Source organism: Schistocerca piceifrons, chromosome 2 (genome assembly GCF_021461385.2).
Source record: "Schistocerca piceifrons isolate TAMUIC-IGC-003096 chromosome 2, iqSchPice1.1, whole genome shotgun sequence".
In the NCBI taxonomy this organism is placed as follows: domain Eukaryota; kingdom Metazoa; phylum Arthropoda; class Insecta; order Orthoptera; family Acrididae; genus Schistocerca; species Schistocerca piceifrons.
The window spans coordinates 479,429,744-479,450,984 of NC_060139.1; the positions used below are offsets into that span (position 1 = coordinate 479,429,744).

The 21,241-nt window shown below is 37.9% G+C and overlaps 1 protein-coding gene across 1 annotated transcript in view; it reads left to right on the forward strand.

Annotated features, from left to right (window-relative positions):
• LOC124775504 (cilia- and flagella-associated protein 52-like) overlaps positions 1-21,241 on the forward strand; it is a 244,150-nt gene that overhangs the window by 176,100 nt on the left and 46,809 nt on the right. The window contains exon 9 of the mRNA XM_047250337.1: positions 5,656-5,801. Within this exon, the coding sequence (XP_047106293.1) occupies positions 5,656-5,801 (146 nt within the window). The remainder of the gene's footprint in view (positions 1-5,655; positions 5,802-21,241) is intronic.

Here is a 21,241-nt window from a genome sequence, read left to right on the forward strand (position 1 = left end):
TGCAATTAAAAGAAATAAATAACTGATACCCTATTTGGTTTGGTGGTATATTCAGTTGAATTCTAGTTGAAAATGTTCAGAACATTCTTCGTATTTCAATTATTTTGGGAAATTTCAAAAACAGAAGAGAAAAAATACGAAACTGAGGATATTTGTTGTCCTCAGTCAGTTTTAGGGGAACTAAGGACTTGTCCCAGAAAATAAGGCCGTCTGGTCACCTTAGTTTAATTACTAAAACCATAATAGAAGATATGCATTGTGTTGTTGTTGGTGCTGGAGGGACCAGTGATATCACAGAGACCAATGGTAGTAGAAAAGAGGGAGCATCTTTTGTCAGTTTCACCTAGGGTGCCAGAACACTTAGCAGCTGCCCTGGTTTTATGGTATCTCAGTTCTGATGCTTGACTGTAACTGTATTTTCATTTATATTTAATCTCCCATTCACTCTGAAATAAACTGGGCCAAGGTGATGCAATCCAGATTTTTCTCAAGTTAATACACTGTTTTTGAGGGTGTAACAATTAGAAGAAGTTATTCATCTTTGTTTTTTGGTGTACTCTGATGCTGCAGTGGCTGAGAAATAACTGAGAGTATCTGCTCCACCAAATTTGCTGCAACTTCCTGAGCTCTTCACAGCATAGCTAAGGATTGGGTATGCCAAGAGATATTTTAAGTAGTCAAGTTGATATGAAGTTTCACTTCTACAATTACGTATTTATTGTTTCAACTGGTACAGGTATCATGCACAAAAACTGTTACAAAACTGGATCTCCTATGGCTGATTTTCCACTGCTTATATATCATTTCAATAATTAAAGATGACATCAGATGTTATTACAAGCAGAAAATTTGAGGAATACAGTCAAAATCTTGTTGGCATTCACAAACTGATAGCAGAGTATTAAACAGTGATTTCTTGTTTTTATGTCTGAATAATGATTATTTCTTGGTTCCTAGTTTTTTAGTACCAAATGCAAAAAATACATTCACAAACAAGACATTTTACAAAATCATTAACATCATGTGAGTAATTGGCTGGAAAATTTTCCTAACATTTACATAAGTTCTTTTCATAAATGCAGACAAAAAGGTAGTTTCACTTCTTGTGAAAAATATTCTAGAATTAAAAAACTAGAATTGGTTATGATTTATTTTTAAATATTGATTGGTGACAGTAAAACCAGAATGGAGATGTTTGCACTCTCAATTAAATTGAAATGAAATTAATGACAAAATATGAATAACTATAATAAATTGAGTTTTAAAATGACCAGATAAATAAAATAAGAATGTTACAAAGTGAATCCATAAATGTGGCAGCTGGACCACAGAGGTCTACAGTTCATGTCATACTTATCCTAACAAATATATACATGTGCATTTCAACTCCCATATCCTAATGTTAAAACAATTCTCATTTTGTATCACAAGTCAAGGTTTTTGTGATGCATAAGTCAGTCTTGTGTAATTGCACTGAAAAAATTATTATTTTATGTCACACATTTGATTCACACTTTTTTGAACCAGTGGTTTTATATTTACCTGTTTATCATTCCACTTACATTCCCAAATCTCAGTAAGATGATATAGAAAAAGAAAATAAATAATTTGTGAAAAAGATCTCATAAGGATAGAGAAAATAACCAAGAAATAACTATGTAACCTATCATACAATGCATAGAGATATTTTTACAGTAGACATGTGGTATCTTTGCTGGAAACAAGTTGTATTAAATGATGATGTTGTTGTGGTCTTCAGGCCTGAGACTGGTTTGATGCAGCTCTCAATGCTGTTCTATCCTGTGCAAGCTTCTTCATCTCCCAGTACCTACTGCAGCCTACGTCCTTCTGAATCTGCTTAGCGTATTCATCTCTTGGTCTCCCTCTACGATTCTTACCCTCCACGCTGCCCTCCAGCACGAAATTGGTGATCCCTTGATGCCTCAGAATATGTCCCACCAACCCATCCCTTCTTCTAGTCAAGCTGTCCCACAAACTCCTCTCCTCCCCAGTTCTATTCAATACCAACTCATTAGTTATGTGATCTACCCATCTAATCTTCAGCATTCTTCTGTAGCAGCACATTTCGAAAGCTTCTATTCTTTCCTTGTCTAAACTATTTATCGTCCATGTTTCACTTCCATACATGGCTACACTCCATACAAATACTTTCAGAAACAACCTTTTGACACTTATATCAATACTCAATGTTAACAAATTTCTCTTCTTCAGAAACGCTTTCCTTGCCATTGCCAGTCTACGTTTTATATCCTGTCTACTTCGACCATCATCAGTTATTTTACTCCCCAAATAGCAAAACTCCTTTACTACTTTAAGTGTCTCTTTTCCTAATCTTATTCCCTCAGCATCACCCGACTTAATTTGACTACATTCCATTATCCTCATTCTGCTTTTGTTGATGTCCATCTTATATCCTCCTTTCAAGACATTGTCCATTCCATTCAACTGCTCTTCCAAGTCCTTTGCTGTGTCTGACAGAATTACAATGTCATCGGCAAACCTCAAAGTTTTTATTTCTTCTCAATGGATTTTAATACCTACTCCAAACTTTTCTGTTTTTTTCCTTTACTGCTTGCTCAATATACAGATTGAATAGCATCGGGGAGAGGCTACAACCCTGTCTCACTCCCTTCCCAACCACTGCTCCGCTTTCATGTCCCTCGACTCTTATAACTGCCATCTGATTTCTGTACAAATTGTAAATAGCCTTTCGCTCCCTGTATTTTACCCCTGCCACCTTCAGAATTTGAAAGAGAGTATTCCAGTCAACATTGTCAAAAGCTTTCTCTAAGTCTACAAATGCTAGAAATGTAGGTTTGCCTTTCCTTAATCTTTCTTCTAAGATAAGTCGTAGGGTCAGTATTGCCTCACGTGTTCCAACATTTCTATGGAATCTGAACTGATCTTCCCCGAGGTCGGTTTCTACCAGTTTTTCCATTCATCTGTAAATAATTCGCGTTAGTATTTTGCAGCTGTGACTTATTAAACTGATAGTTCGGTAATTTTCACATCTGTCAACACCTGCATTCTTTGGGATTGGAATTATTATATTCTTCTTGAAGTCTGAGGGAATTTTGCCTGTCTTATACATCTTGCTCACCAGATGGTAGAGTTTTGTCAGGACTGGCTCTCCCAAGGCTGTCAGTAGTTCTAATGGAATGTTGTCTACTCCCGGGGCCTTGTTTTGACTTGGGTCTTTCAGTGCTCTGTCATGCAGTATCATATCTCCCATTTCATCTTCATCTACCTCCTCTTCCGTTTCCATAATATTGTCCTCAAGAACGTTGGCCTTGTATAGACCCTCTATATACTCCTTCCACCTTTCTGCTTTCCCTTCTTTGCTTGGAACTGGGTTTCCGTCTGAGCTCTTGGTATTCATGCAAGTGGTCCTCTTTTCTCCAAAGGTCTCTTTAATTTACGTGTAGGCAGTATCTATCTTACCCCTCGTGAGATAAGCCTCTACATCCTTACATTTGTCCTCTAGCCATCCCTGCTTAGCCATTTTGCACTTCCTGTCTATCTCATTTTTGAGACGTTTGTATTCCTTGTTGCCCACTTCACTTACTGCATTTTTGTATTTTCTCCTTTCATCAATTAAATTCAATATCTCTTCTGTTACCGGAGGATTTATACTAGCCCTCGTCTTTTTACTTACTTGATCCTCTGCTGCCTTCAGTATTTCATTCCTCAAAGCTACCCATCCTTCTTCTACTGTATTTCTTTCCCCCATTCCTGTCAATTGTTCCCTTATTCTCTCTCTGAAACTCTGTACAACCTCTGGTTTAGTCAGTTTATCCAGATCCCATCTCCTTAAATCCCCACCTTTTTGCAGTTTCTCCAGTTTTAATCTACAGTTCATAACCAATAGATTGTGGTCAGAGTCCACATCTGCCCCTGGAAATGTCTTACAATTAAAAATCTTGTTCCTAAATCTCTGTCTTACCATTATATAATCTATCTGAAACCTTCTAGTATCTCCAGGGTTCTTCCATGTATACAACCTTCTTTCATGATTCTTGAACCAAGTGTTAGCTATGATGAAGTTATGCTCTGTGCAAAATTCTACCAGGAGGCTTTCTCTTTCATTTCTTAGCCCCAATCCATATTCACCTACTACGTTTCCTTCTCTTCCTTTTCCTACTGTAGAATTCCAGTCACCCATGACTATTAAATTTTCGTGTCCCTTCACTACCTGAATAATTCCTTTTATCTCATCATACATTTCATCAATTTCTTCATCATCTGCAGAGCTAGTTGCCATATAAACTTGTACTACTGTAGTAGGCGTGGGCTTTGTGTCTATCTTGGCCACAATAATGCGTTCACTATGCTGTTTGTAGTAGCTTACCTGCACTCCTACTTTTTTTTATTCATTATTAAACCAACTCCTGCATTATTCCTATTTGCTTTTGTATTTATAACCCTGTATTCACCTGACCAAAAGTCTTGTTCCTCCTGCCACCGTACTTCACTAATTCCCACTATATCTAACTTTAACCTATCCATTTCCCTTTTTAAATTTTCTAACCTACCTGCCAGATTAAGGGATTTGACATTCCACGTTCTGATCCTTAGAACACCAGTTTTCTTTTTCCTGATAACGACGTCCTCTTGAGTAGTCCCCGCCCGGAGATCCAAATGGGGGCCTATTTTACCTCTGGAATATTTTACCCAAGCGGACACCATCATTATTTAATCATACAGTAAAGCTGCATGCCCTTGGGAAAAATTGCGGCTGTAGTTTCCCCTTGCTTTCAACCATTCGCAGTACCAGCACAGCAAAGCTGTTTTTGTTGGTGTTACAAGGCCAGATCAGTCAATCATCCAGACTGTTGCCCTTGCAACTACTGAAAAGGCTGCTGCCCCTCTTCAGGAACCACACATTTGTCTGGCCTCTCAACAGATACCCATCCATTGTGGTTGCACCTACAGTACGGCTATCTGTATTGTTGAGGCACGCAAGCCTCCCCACCAATGGTAAGGTCCATGGTTCATGGGGGTGGGGGGTGTGTTTTATGATAATTTATTAATATTAATGAATGGAATCAGCAATACTGACAATATCATTCTACAGTATTTCAAACAATGGAAAATCCAGGATGTAATGTAACAATGACTGCTTCACAGCCTGAGACATATGGATTCTTCCCACGAACACCAGCTTTTCTGAATTGCGCAGGTGGGAACTTTCCCTGAAATATATCCTACGTTCCCATAACCCTCCTGGTGTCAACCTTGATTAATCACTGTCCTCACCCATCCAGCCCATTCCCTGTTCCCATTCCAGCACTACACAGCCGTCTTTCCAACACTGCATGCAGTCTTTTTATTTCTCTCCTTATCTGCCACTCCTCCCCCCCCCTCTCCCTCCCCTCCCACCTCTCTGCTCCCTCTGTCTAGTATCCCAACTGCACATAGCTGCTCTACCTTCTATCCACCTCATCCCTCTGTGCTCCCCAACGGCATGTCACTGTCCACCATGCCTACCCTAAAATCCCTCCCCCTCCTCGCCCAGGCCTCCTCCTTTCATTCTACAGTATTTGTGTTTTATCACATTCCACTCTGGTAGGAAAAGCTTTCATACTAATAGGCATAAAAAGCCTCCCATTAAACATGATTTTATTTTATTCACAGGTTGGAATGATGGTGTCATAAGAGGATTCACTCGAAGGACAGGAAAACTGCAGTTCGACATACCATATGCCCACAATTTGGGTGTGACAGCTCTGGCAATCACTGTGTGTGGCTCTAGACTTATCAGCGGAGATGGGGAAGGATTAGTAAGTAACTTAAATCAGAATTAATATATAACTGAACAACACCTAAATTTCATCAATAAATTCATCAAGACTGCAAGTATGTGTATGTATTCCAGAATGAATTTTCATTCTCCAATGGTGTGTGCACTGTTTGCAAATCCTGGCAGATTAAAACTGTGTGCTGGACCAGGAATTGAACCTGGGACCTTTGCCTTTCATGTGGAAGTGCTCTGCCAACTGGGCTATCCAAGCATGACTCACAACCTGTTCTCACAGCTCCATTTTCACCAGTTTCTGTTCTACCTTCCCAACTTCACAGATGTTCTTTTGCATACCTTACCAGTTCTTGTGGGAGGTGAATGTCTGTGAAGTCTGGAAGGTAGCAGAAGAGGTACTACCAGAAGTGGAGCTGTGAGGTTGGATTACATGTCATGCATGGTTAGCTCAGTCAATGGAACAATTTACCACAAAACGGCAGATGTCCCGGGTTTAAGTACCAATGTGCCAGGAAGTTTCATGTATTATCTTAACTATAGATTAGACCTAGTATTGTACCTGTATCATCATCAGTCATTTAATATTTGCTGCAAGATAAAGGCGTGCTCTGAACTTCTTTCATGCAGTACAATCTTCAGTTGCCTACATCTATGTTGGTTCTGCAAGTTTTGTAATGTCATTGATAAATGTTTTGTTAGCATGTTTAGTCTTTTCATGTTTCTTGGAGTCCAGGGAAGAACTTCCTTATTACACCTGCCACTCATTTACCTGGCAACATTTCCTGACAGACACAGTTTTCTTATCCCTTCTAGTAATTCGTTTCTGTATTGATCAGAGGGCCACTCCACTTTTTGAATAGTACCAGCATTGACAATCTTGGTTTCATTGCTATTACTCAAAATTGATAATACATACTGACTGCCTTTTTTTTCAGACTCTTTAGTAGCTGACTATTGAAATCCCTGTTTTTCTTACTGGAAGCAATTTAAAACATACTTTTCTCTTATTTCTTCCAGAGATCATCCTCATGTTGTCCTCAGTAACACTAAATACAAAAACGTAACTGCTTCTCTGGGTATGCTTCACTGAAAACCGTTCAGTGTGTGTCACAGGGACTAGGGATTTTGGCTTAGTTGCCCAGATCATGAGGATGGCAAAAATATATACAGGAAAACTTTCAGTCTCAGTGTGTGCTGTACACCCACAAGATGCATGGCTGTTGAGGCAGAACAGTCATTAGCAGGCAACCTCTGAGAAATTTGCTGCATTCCATCTGTATAAGGCATATTCAGGCAGGGCTCTGTCTAGATGGACCCATATATCCCTAGCTTCTTTCAGTGTCAAGCTGGAACACTTGAATTTAACCTTATCAACTTCCAGTGGAATCGGTGTACCACTAGTGGGAATCAACACTGAGTCTAACAAGAGGGTTATTCAGAGTTTTTAAGTGTATCTCAAGAGAACACATGCTGCTGGTCAGAATGTGTTTTTAATAGTTAAAGAGGGAAGAGGACAGCTTTGAGAAATTTTTGTATTTTTATCCAAAAAGGTTTGAGAGCATTACTGGCACTTTAAAATCAGTGAAGCAATAATGAAATGGAACACTGTCGTTTGGAACCTCTGGTTCCCAACAAGTAGCAGACCTCAGGAAAGTTAAACACCTCAGGGGATACGACATCCAAACAGAGCTCCACAGCACCTTCAATTACAGTGAGGGTATTGTGTCATGTAGAGATCTTGTAGACATTTCCAAAGAAGAATTGATAGATCAGAGGGCTCAAGAAGTTATCATTGACATGCAAAATATCATGAAAAGGTTGGATGGGGATCTGGAAAAATTTTTACCCTTACCTTCAATAGCATGAAACTCCCAGAGCATATCTTGTCAGGTTTCCTTTGCTTAAGCATGCAGCTCTATGTCCTCAACCCAATGTGGTGTTTAAAATACCAATCTGGGATGTTAGGAGATTCCACTTATGGCAAATTACCTAAGGCTGCCCATGAATATGACATTTGTTCATGTCGTCCAAAAAATGTTAATTGCTCTGGGGACTACAATGGCTGGAGTAGAGATTACAGCATTTACTTTGAAGAAATAAAGATACATGAGCTTAAAACAACAAAGTGTGTCCCAAACAATGAGGCCAAAAAGGTCTAGAAGGCCAAGAAGGCTCACAAAATCATTACATCTTTTGCTTCTGCTTTTGAAAAGCCTTTTCTGACAGCTGATGCCTCTACAAAAACCGAGGTTGCTAGTGTCAGCACTACTAATTGTGTTTGTCAGTGCACTTGTAAAGCTGCAGCTAATTCAGAGCCCATAGACCCCTGAGAACATCAGAAAAAACCAGTCGCCAACACTGCAGTGCTACCAACACTTTCAAAGCAGAGTCTGGTAAACAGTCCAGCCCTGCCACTACCACTGCTGTGGTAGTTCCTCCAGAGCCTTCCCAGGCAAAAAAAGCAAATAGGAAGCTTCCACTGCAGATGGAAACAGGTAGAAAATCATCAGACTCTGTCTACAACATTCAACCTGATGGTTCTATTACATCTCCTCAGAGCCAATGGAATTTGAAATGTTCCTGTGGCAACCATCTCACCCCAAGACTGAATCTCACTGCATTGTAGGCTCGCCACCCCATCTGAGAGACAGAGTAAAAGTTCAACCCCATGATAGCTGGTCCCATAGTACAGTGGAGTGTGAATGGGCTCAAGATTCATGTGGAGGAACTGAAACTCCTAGCACAGGCATGCCTCCTGTGCTTGTGTCGACAAGAAACACATTTTAAAGTTAATGATGCTCTTGTGCTATGGAGCTATATGCTCTACGTGTAGGATGACATGACTGGAGAAAGGGCCAGGGGAGGAGTTGCTGTGTTTGTCAATAATGCACACCACTCCTCTGTTCTCTCCTTGGTTACTTACTACAAGCAATATCAAATCCGATACAGCAGACTACAGAACTTGAAACCAGTATCAAAGGAAATCCTCTTACAACATTTTAATTTGATATGCAGACAGGCCACTTTGCCAACTCATGGAGAAAGACAGTTTTGATACTTCTCCTGAGACCAGGAAAGGACTTAATGTGTCCCAGTAGTTATTGGAGCATTGCCTTAAAAAGCTGTGTAAGGAAGACCCATGAGTGAGTGGTTAACCGTCAGCTAGTCTGATTGTTAGGGACGATGCAACTCCTTGGTCATCCTCCATGTGGATTCTCGTATTTTTGATCCACTGTAGACAATCTGACTGTTAGAGATGGCTATCCAACAGGCTTTACTACATAAACATCACTGTATTGGTATATTCTTTTACATCAGTAGGATATATGACTACTTGGAGACACAGCATTCTAAGGCAGCTCCAGCAACAAGCAACAACCTTTTGTGGCCACCTAGCTATCTTCATACTGTCCTTGCTATCTAAGTGCTTTTTTAGACACCAAGTTGGTGATGTTCCATTGAATCTTTTTGTGCAGGAGAGCGACACTCCTCAGGTAGTGTTTTAAGTGCTACACACACTTTACCACAGCCATAAATAGTATTACATGTATGGTGTGAAGTCCTGTACATGAATGATTTTGCAGTTTTCTGTTCTTACTCCACTAATGCAGCAGCAACTCCTCAGTTGCAACTTACAGTCCAGCCATTAGAGGAGTGGACTATAAGGGTTTTCAGTTTTCTACAGATAAGTGTGTGTGTGTTCACTTTAACCATTTGTGTAATATTTTTAATTTACCTGACTTGTATATGAGGAACACGATTCTGCATTTTAAAGACTCATTGAGGTTCCTGGGCCTCATTCTTACTCTCACACATAAGAGATCTGAAAGCCAGGACCTGGAAGGAACTGGACATCTTAAAGTGCCTTAGCCACAGATCTTTGAGAGTGGGCAAGGCAGGTTTGCTCTAGTTTCATAATGTGACCGCAGCTACACTACAGATGCAAAGTGTATGGATCAGCAAGGCCTCCTTATCTGAAGACTATTGATGCTATCCACTGTGAGGGGATTAGGGTGACCATGAGTACTTGTAGCATAAGCTGCATACCCAATCTCTGTGCTGAGGCTGAGCAACTGCTACTCACAATCCAGTGGCAGCTCCTTATGGTGGAGCAGGCATGTAAGTTTTCTGCTGCTCTAAATTCACCAGTGCACTTTACTGTTGCTCATCTGTCTCTGGAATGCCTTTTTTCCAATTTTTCACAAGCAACAAAGCTGTTTGTGATCGATGTGTAGCTTGTGCTGGAGTCACGTGGTACAAACCCAAATCTAGGGTTTAAAATGCCTGACACCCTGGATATTGCCAAGGTCCAGAGTAATTTTAGATTTACTGCAGTATAGGAGAGGCTGCACTCCTGCATATGTTTCTAATACATTATTTTAACTGAGTTCCACAACTTCATAGTTGTTTTTATGGATGGGTCTAAACAGGGAGATTCCATTGATTGCTCAGTTATTTTTCCTTGTTTGCGTCCTCTGGACTCTGCCTCAGGACTTACTGACTTCACTGCAGAATTGCATGTGATCTTTGCAGCTACTGTGGCAGATAAGATACATATTGATTCCTAAATTATTTGTCTGTCCTGGTCCCCTCACTCTCTACAATGCTTGTACCCAGCAGATAATGTAGTCTAGAGTATCCAGGATGTCCCCCTCCAACTACAAATGCTGGGGGAGGTGTCTTTTTGGGAATCAAAAGATGGATGTAGCAGCCAAGGAGGTGTGTTGTGATCCTCAGATACATCAGTGTGCCACCCCTCTACATGCTGTTGCCTCACTGTTGAGCTACAGTCATGCCATTGATGGGAAGAAGAGTGGCTGGAAGTGACAGGCAATAAGCTGCATCTAGCAAAGTCCACAATGCGGCTGTGGCGTACTTCCTTCCAGCCGTGCAGGTGGTTTTAGGTCCTCTTTACTCATCTTCACCTAGACCACAGTCCTATGATGCATGGCTTCCTACTCCAGCAAGGGGACCCGCCATTGTGGTGTATAGATCACAGAGCTACCCATTTTTAAGTTTTATAAATTGTCTAACTTGTTCCCAAAAATTTTAGGGTGATATTTTCAGTGTGTTATCAGGGTGACTGGCTCATCCATGTTTTTTTGTAATTGATCAGCAATCCACGAATTCCTGCAAATATATTATAGTTCTCCTCTTGTCTTTCTTAGCTTTACTTAATAGTTTAAGAACATCTGAACAATTTTAATGCTGTCATCCATGATGTAAGCCAGTGTGATTGTGTGGGTGATCATGGCTAAAGTTTGGGGAGAGTGAGTGTAATTTTATGTGGGATAACTTTTTATCTATTTTCTTGCATTTTCTACATTTTTAACACATTTGTTTCTATTAATTTCTTGTGGGCGCTGATAACCTCATTGTTGAGCACTCTGACCAACTAACGCATGCACACACACACACACACACACACACACACACATACTCTGGGGCTTCATTGTTAATTTGTTCAATTTTCATTTTAGTGTGTTTATTATACATTATTTTCAATCCAGCTCCAGACTTGCTCTATAATTTCTTCTATTTTTGGGTGAAGTTTACGTCCACTGCATGTCAATTGAAGCTGTAATATATACAATTTACATTACCATAGATTCAATGAATGCCTTATTTCTCAAGAGGTCAATACAGATTTTGTTAAAATTGTGTCAAAAGCTCTAAACAGTTTTATTTTTGTATCGCTCTTCATCAAACTTTTATTATTTGTATTGAAATAATATATTCTCCTGGTGACTATTATTTCTTCATACCTTAAATACACTCTTACATATTGTATGGTTTTGTTTTTAGAATAACACCAGTTACATTATAAATTTCTTACATTTCTGAGTTGTACCTACTATTACACAGCTTCCCATTAAAATGGCATTACCAGTAGGAAAAGCAAATAATGAAATTTTACTTATTGTGCACATAAAATATAGCAGGAAGAAAACATGATTAAATTTGTTGGTGATTTGTGAGTGTACAGAGTGTGAAGTTTAATACACATAGACGGCAGCCTATGACAGCAACAGCAGCACTAAGTGGGCTGGGCATCAAGATAAACTGAACTTGGATAATAGATACAGGTATGTCATACCATGCTGCTTCAAGTCTGTAACAGTGTTCATCAATTGTAGTCGCTTGTGAGTGGTGATGGCCTTGTAACAGGTCAAGTCATCAACAGATGTATTCTGTGGGTGGGAAATCTGGAGAATATGTTGACCAGAGGAGTAGTTGAACATCTTCTGTATTGAAATAGACCAGGACAGCAAGAGCAACTTGTAATCAAGTTTTACCTTGTTGAAAGATAACACTGAGAATTCAGAGAAAGGGCACAGCCACCAGCCATAACATACCAGAAATCAAATTACTAGCTATGAAATCCAGAGGTGATCTTTTGTGTACTCAGTGGCTCTCCATAACACCATATGCTGTGCCCACATGGCAATTGCAGTCTGGCAATGGTTGTTGTTCTCAGAGCCTCTACACATAGATACATCCATCGTGACACAATTTGCAGAAATAGAACTCTTCTAAAAAGAAGGCATGTTGGCAGTACTGTGCCCCATATGATTGTTGAGTGCACCACTGTTGGCAAGCCTCTGTGCAGCTACATTAAGGGAAGTGCAACAATGGTCACCATACTGTCACTCTATGATGCACTAGATCTCATTGCATTGCCTTGTTGCAATCAAGCTCATTTCCTGCCTCTAGGTAAATGGCAAGGTTGTGTGGTATTGTGTGGCCAAGTGTACAATATGTCTGTCCTGTTGGGTGCTGGTCACATGGGGCTTTTGAGATACAAGAGTTGTGTGATCACGAACAACACAAGCAGCATTAACATGGAACAAAAAACTGCTGTCTTGATAGACTATGACCCTGTCGCTGTCAAATTCTGACTCATGCTAGTATACATTTCTGTGTTGTACACATGACATACCACAAAATGATCTTCTCACAGACAACAAACATTCAGAGGTGATTTCTGAGTTAGCAACTGACTGTGTAGTCTTTCCTTATGTACAGAAAGTATGTGGTATTACTTTTATCTCCCTTCCGTGCTTGTATGTACAAGTATGCAATACACTTCATGTCAGTTTGATATTTCCTTAATTCAGGTGTCATGGTGTTTCAGTTTTAACATCCATTAAAATAGCTGATTTGCCAACTGCTGTTTTAAGTGATGAAGTCAAATGTCATAAGTTTTGTCATAGTGGCAGTAGTAGTTTTACTTTTTCACGGAGCAGTTTTATAATGATATTGATCATATCATGATTTACAACAATATGAAATAAAAGAATCTCAATCTGTTTGCCAAAAGTAATTTAGTGAAAACATAAAAATCCTAAATCAGGATAATTTCCTTACATTCATACTGATTTAGTTAATTTTTTTGTAAAGTTTTCGTAGCATCCTCTCACATCCTACCGAAAATATTTTGTAATTGCTTTATTTCTTTCATGTCCTTATAGTTTTCTTAAAATACTACCTGATATTTGAAAGTTACATTTGAAATTTTCTGTTCTTTTGCTTTAATTGGACCTGCAACATCTTTTGGCATTTGCATACATACCTTGTTAAAAAATTGTCTCTTCAGTTTATAAGATGTCACTCATTTGGTCTATTATAGTTTTATATTGTTAAATAAATCCTCATAATTTATAATTCCAATTTCTTGTGTGAAGAGCTTGTTTCCTTCTGTCTTTTTATTTGTTTGTACTGTGCATTTTATAAGTTTACAGTCACATGCAATTCAAATTTAAATTTTCTTTGTTTTCTATACTTGCTGTAGTGTTTGTTCGTGTCACACAACTGAATATCAGCGTTCCAGCAGAGCTTTTTCTTGAAAAAACTTGTTCTTTAGCTGAAGTTCCGATAATCACGACATAACCCGAAATTTTGCTTAACATAAACACAAAAAATTATATTCAAGTGTTTTTGATAAAATTCGTTTAAAAAGACAGCTACAAGTTTCATCAGTGTCTATTGTCGCAATAAAAGTGTAATCAAACGTTTCTAAATCATATTTAACTAACACATTTTGTATTGTTTTCTAGCTAGATAGACGAGATCTAGGCCTAAATCATCCGAGTTATAAGTTTAAAAACCCAACCAAACACACCTGATATCGTAAATTCTCTAAAAGCAAAGTAATTACAAATTCATTCCTCTGTCATTGTATCTCAAATTCAGTACAAAAACAACAATAACCACACATAAGACATTTCTGTCGTTTCTTGTTTACACACTGCCAATTTTGCGTCATTGACAAATTTAAAACATTCTTTAAACTTAATTACTCTTTCGAAAATGATCATGAGTGAGAAATGTGGGAGCTGTTATAAGGTAGCGAGTAGAGGGATTTGTTGCCAATCTTGTAGCAAATATTTTCCCAGGGGGGGATGCTATGGGGAGAATGTTGGGAGAACAGAAGAAGCTCTCTCCTGGAACTGCAGAGTATGCAGTAGGAACATTTTGATTGTGGAACAGGAAAGGAAAATCTGTGCCCTTCAGGCACAGTTGGAGGAAGCAAGGAAGGAACTCGTAAGGATCAGGGGAGATAGGGGGGAGGAGGGTGGTTGGGAACTGGCAGCTGGTAGGAGGATAGGAAGAAAGAGAATGTGATCTGACAGTTTTATCATCAAAATCAAAAACAGGTATCTACCATTGCCAGAGTTAAGTGGAGAAGAGCCTCAGGTAGAACGAGGAACAGGAAATGTGCATAACACTTCAACCGAGGTCAAGAAGCCTAGGAATGTATAAAGTCTTAGGAAGAAGAAACTGCTGCTGCCAGGTAGTAGCCATGGACGAGGTGTAGGCCCTCAGTTACAGGAAAGTTTAGGGGCAGTGTACCAGGCCACCAGTATCTTCAAGCCAAATGCAGGACTAAGTCATGTGATAGAGGATGTAGGGTCATAATGTAAGGACTTTACAAAAGAGAACCATGCAGTGATAGTGGGTGGGGTAGGAAACAGTTTGAACAGGGATGAGGCATATGAGATCAGTAGTGACCTGGACAAGATAGGTTCTCTGACTCATGGCACCAACGTACACTTTGTTGAGCTGTTCTGGCGTCATGTTCGGCTACACCTTGATGGAGCTGTGAGTCGAATCAATGTTGGGGTAGTGATGGCTCTGAGGACAGCCAACTTTGCTCATGTTTCTCTGGTGCCTGTTGGGACTATCAACAGATGGGGTTTCACTAGGCATGGCCTACACCTAAACAGGGCTGGGAAGGGAAGATCGGTACAGCTGATTCATGAAAGTATAGGGGGTGGATCTCGGGCCACACATGGTCAAATACCTGTTGTCATAGGTAGGAAAAGTAGGTCTTTTTTAGGATAAATCCAGACAACAGGTTCCCCTGCCTAAAGAGTATTTCCAGCAGTTTAAAAAATACTCAAACAGTCACTTACAAGACAGTTTTAATTCTTCAGATATCACATATACCAGATGTCACAAAGAAAAACAAAGCATTGGAAAGAGTAACATGGGGCATTTCACAGACTTACCAATCCTCCATCAAAACATGCAATCAATAAAAAATAAAATACAACTATTGGAAGTTGAGTTCCAATCTTTGAACTGCACAGTAGTTTGTATTATTGAGCATTGGTGTAGAGACACAGAAATCCAACATGTAGTATTATCATTGTATGAAAAGGCAAATTCTTACTGCAGAACTACTTCAAGGGGTGGAGGATCATGCATTTATATCAGAAAAGGAACACAGTTCAAATCAAGACATGACCTGAGTACAGTAAGTGAAGACAAGCACTTTGAAATATCAGCTATTGAATTAACAGGGCTTGATATCACCAAGAAATTAATCATTTTGTGTGTGTATAGATCTCCCAGTGGTAATGTGGACACTTTTTTCAATAAATTAACAGAAGTTCTAGATAAAGTCTCAGTAACTGACCATCTGGCCACAAATATGGACAGGGAAAAATGTGACATAGCTGTGAAAGATCTCAGACTATCAGACCATCTCTGTCAAATAAAAACAGTAAAATCAGGCATTGAATCATTACCTAAACTACAAGCCTACAAACGACATCTATCAGAAATAAAAATAAAAGATTTTTCAAAAGAGCTAGAAAAACAAAGCTGGGATGAAGTGTACAAAGAAACCAATGTGAATATGAAATTCTCTAAATTCTACACATTGTTTAAATTGAACATCGAAAAGGCATTTCCAAAAGTATGCATGTCTGTATCAACATCTCACAAAGACAGATGGACAACAGCAGGTATTAAGAAGTCCTCCCAAACACTTAAACACCTCAGTTCCATGAAAAAGATTCACAATGATCCAGAATTCTTAAATTTCTATGATAGAAACAAAAAGATCTATAATAAGGTGCTGACTGCTGCAAAAAAAAGTCATTTAATGACAAAATAATATATAATGCAGAAAATAAAAGCAAAGCACTCTGGGATGTAATAAAAAAGGAAATGGGGAGAGGTAAACAAATGCAGACTAACATACTGCTAAGGGAGGGGATAAGGTAATAAATGATACACAACGCTTAGCAATCTATGTAAATGAGCATTTTTCAAGGATTGCAGAGAAGATACAGCAAAAATTCCCTAAAACAAATATAACACCTGTAAATAATGTTGCACTAAATACAATGATGTTACTTCCAACCACAGGGAATGAAGTCAATAAAACTGTTCAAAAACTAAAACATAAAAAGTCAGTATGCTTAGATGAAGTACCAATGTTTGTACTGAAACAATGCATAGGGATTATACAAGGCCCCTTAACAAGTATAATAAATGAATCCTTCACATCAGGTACATTTCCAGAGCAGTTAAAACAGGCAAGAGTTGTACCTTGTAGAAAGGTAATGCAGAAGATATAGAAAATTACCGGCCCATTTCTCTGCTGTCAGTATTCTCAAAAATAATAGAAGCAATTATGAAATACAGATTAATGAATTACCTGAATAAATACAGTCTTTTAAGCGAATCACAGTTTGGTTCCCGAAGTGGCAAAAATATTGAGTCAGCCATAGTAGAATTCACAAAAGTTGTACTTGATGCTCTTGATAAAGATGAGTATGTCACAGGCATATTTTTGGATTTTTCTAAGGCGTTTGATATAGCTGACCACAAGATTCTATTAAATAAATTAGTGGGATTAGGAATAAGAGCAGCAGCTAATGACTGGTTTCGATCATGCGTAACAGATAGAGAACAAAGAGTAGAGATAACACATACCATACTTCAAATAGTTTTAAACATTTAGTAAAACACTTAATCAGAATCAAAATACATTAATATAAGGGTTCCACAAGGTAGCATATTAGGACCAATACTGTTCCTGATATTCATCAAAGACTTTCCCAGTAGTGTTACTCACAGTGAAAAAATTCTCTTTGCTGATGACAGCAGTATTATAGTCACTGAGAAAACAAGACAACTCCTTGCTAAGAAAGCAAATGAAACTTTCAAGGAAGTTTATGATTGGTCAATAAGCAATAAAGTGACATTGAACATAAAGAAAACTAATACCACGAATTTCAGGTTGAAGAGGAAAAATGACCATGTTAAATTAAATGTAGATGGCACCTCTATAGACTGTGTAACAGATGCAAAATTTCTAAGAATGAATATTGATTCTCAGTTGAAGTGGTGTGAACACACAAAGGTACTTGCAAACAGAATGTCATCTGCATGTTTTGCCCTTAGAATCCTATCATCAGTGTGTAACATGCAGTGTCTTTTAGTTACATATTATTCATATATACACTCAATTCTTAGGTATGGCATTCTTTTTTGGGGAACAAATGCACAAAATATGAACACAATTTTCAAACTCCATGAAAGAGGCATATGAATAATAACCAAAAATACTATTTGAGCTCATTGTAAAGATCTGTTCAGAACACTGGAGATTTTAACTGCTCCATGTGAATACATTTACCAGTCAGTTGTACACATCAAAAGTAACATTGGTAATTACTGCACAAAAACAGCTTTGTCCGTGACCATGCAACAAGAGATAGACTCACCCTACATTTACCAAGAAAAAAATAAACATAAAACTCAAAACAGCATTTTCTACTAGGGACTAAAACTGTACGATAAATTACCAAAAGAAATTAAAGACATTTCAAAAATACACTTATTTAAAAAGGCAGCTAAAAAGTACCTGTTATGCAATACATTTTATACATTGAAGGATTCCTTAGATAAAACAGAGTAGGAGTTTGATAAAAAAATGTTATACAAATAAATAATAATAATAATAATAATAATAATAATAATAATAATAATAATAATAATAATAATAATGATTATATAACATCCAACATTCCACATAACACCTTCACTTTGTTTTTTTTTTTCCTTCTTCTTTCCTTTCTAGAAATACTTACCATCAAGCTATGCATAGCACAATACTAACACCTCTTCCTCTTTCTGAGCTCAACATCTCACTCATTACAGAGGGATGCTGACTCAGTTTTTCAAAATGGGAAGTAGCAGTACAGAAAATGGCCCAGAGATCACCAGTATGTGTGTGTGTGTGTGTGTGTGTGTGTGTGAAGTGAGTGAAGCATTATGAAGCAATGTGTGTATAGTGTATGCAGTGACTGATAGTGAGATATGAGTGAACAGCATGGCATCACATTATTTAATAAGTTATTTGTAAGAAAAGTATTGTATACCAGGAGTAATTCTAATGATTGTCTCTAACTAGAATTCTCTAAATATATGTGTATACGAATTGGCTTGTTTTAAATTGATCTAAACTTTATTTTGACATGTCCTATATCCTTGTAAAAAGAGATCTACACATAAAAAAACAAAAACAGAAGAAACAGCAATTTAAGACTTTTAAGAGTGTAACGTCTTCTACAACTTCTTTGTGAAAACTGATATCTGATATGCATCAACTACTTGCTCTCCCCTCATTGTTACAACAAATGTGTCTCTCTCAACATAGAGTCTTAGTGCTTTGCCCCTCCTTTCCATCCTCCTTCAAAGTATCACAATTTTCTCCCTGAAGAAGGAACTAGCAGTTCTAGAATGTATTATATTTATTTATACTTTTATATGTATCCATTAACAGTAGGATAAGGTAAAGTATGGCAAGCAATTCTGTCTCTATAATTTTACAGTTTTTGCAAGCATTTAATTTTTATTTCCAGTTTTCCTTTAGATGTCCATCTTCTATTTGTTTTATCCTGAAAGATGCTTTAAGGACAAGCATATTGTGCTGAAATTCTGCTAAAGTGCCGCTACTTTCATTTCTGGTATAATATTCAAAGTTTCCCAGCCAAAAATTATTGGTCCTAATTTTGCGTTAAAATCTTCAGTCTGCAAATTGTAGTGGGATTAGCTCATATACATAAATTAGTGTAACTCTTTATGAAGGCCTTCTACGCACTCATCAGAATGCATGCACATTAGCTCATACACTTGCATGATTTCCATGGGGTGCATTTTGTTTATTTTTGGAATGAGCCATACTGTTTTGTCTGAGATTCCTTAAATGTTTGCTCTTCTTTCTTAAAATAAGACCCATACCTCAATTTCTCCTCTGAGCTGTTCCTCTGTTTTGTGTTGCATATGTCCAGTTCTTAAGCCTGTCTCTTGTGCGTATCTTTGTTTAAAACAATTCCTGTACGACAGCGTAGGTCCAGGTTGCTGCCTCTTATTAATCTGTGATTGATTAGTAATATTCCTCTGATGATGTTATTTGGTTTGATAGCCAACAGTTCAAAAAAAGTGGAATAAATACACACTGTTTATGTCCTTATGTATTCAAACAGTAACTTTGCAGTGAAATATGGGGGTACTCTACTATATATTGACAAGCAAGGTAGTACTGTTTTGAAGGGCAAATATGCTCTTGACACCACAATTGGTTCCTTTTATTATTTTCAATGGCACTGTATTCTGTCCATTAGCGAACTTATTGCATCAGATTGTATATATAACATACAGCTATATTTCAAAGGCTAAGAGAAGAAATGTAATGAAGCCAATAATGGTTCTGATTCTCAAATATCTTAAAAGTTTAACACAATACTTCACAGCTTCTGGAAAGCCCTAACTTTCCAATGTTAAAATAGTGCTTATAAATTACTTGTTTTCTCAGGAAGTATTTGAGGTAGGAAGTTGAAATTTTTACAGGTTATTTATTGGAGTATTGGCTACAACTTACCACAGGGATTTTTAAAAATTTAAATTCATTGTTAGAGATCAATATTTTCTATTGAAATGAAATTCAATACTTTTTGTGCCATTTTTTTGTTAATAAATTCAACAATACACAGGTTTTTGGAACAAGGCTGTGTTGAGTTACACAGAAGTCACTGTGTAACATTTCCAGAAAATCTGAAGCAAATTGTTTATGTAGATCCTGAGGAAACATCTAATTTGTATGAAAAAATAAAACTTTTGGGAATTGAGTGACAAAGTTTGGATTACGTTTTTACTGCATTTCAGGTCCATATGATGGATTATCTTCATCTTCTGCAAACTCCTCCTCCAGCTTCCTCTTTGTCCTTTTCCTGTTTACTCTGTCTTGTATTTCTAGGCTACTTACAGCCCTGTCAGCAGTCCAAAGACATTCTTGGCCTAAAACCTATCTTCATTCCTATATTCCGAAACGCTTTGCACCTTCCAATGTTGCCATCACTTAAGTTAGCAACAGCATCATACACACCAAAGTGAAATGTTTGTATTCTAACAAACACAGTATTGGGGATTCTTGACCATATAAGACTATTTATACTTTCATTGGGGTTTTGAGTTTTTCCATGAACAAACTTTTTCAACAGATCAGATGCTGCTAAGTCTCTGAAAATATGTTTTATCACCTCCGTTACTGAATCAGTCAGACTATGTCTATGAGTGTACACTTCAGCAGTTAGCAATCTCTTGTTGTACTGACACCAACGTTTTCCTCCTTTGGGACACTACTAATGATGGGGATCTTCATCAGTGAAAAAGTGTGAATAAAAAGATAGCTCAAACAGCCCTCTTCATTTCATCAAGTCTTTGTGTGTTTTGCCTAATAGCCATTCCATAATAGTTATGTATTTTGTAAATTACACTACCAATTAACCTTACCTTCCCATCCAACCCTTTACGATCACTTGAGTTTTTGTTGTTTGTATAAAGTTTTCAGTCATCAAAGTCTTGATCACATTTGTTTCTGTAAGTGTACAACACACTCAAATTTCTGCACTACAACATCATCACCATAGGGCTTCAGTTCTTGAATATGTTTGAAACTTCAAGAATCATCATCACGAACGTAATTCACGATGCACAACAGAACATTGGAATGCCATAGCAACAACAGTCACTTCCATTCCTCCACTATTGCCTCTATAGTTAGCTGTGCAATTATTTTCATGTGTACCTTTATTGTTTTGTGGACACCTACAATATTTAGATATTACTGCTACATCTAAGACTTTCCCTGTATACATGCTGGTG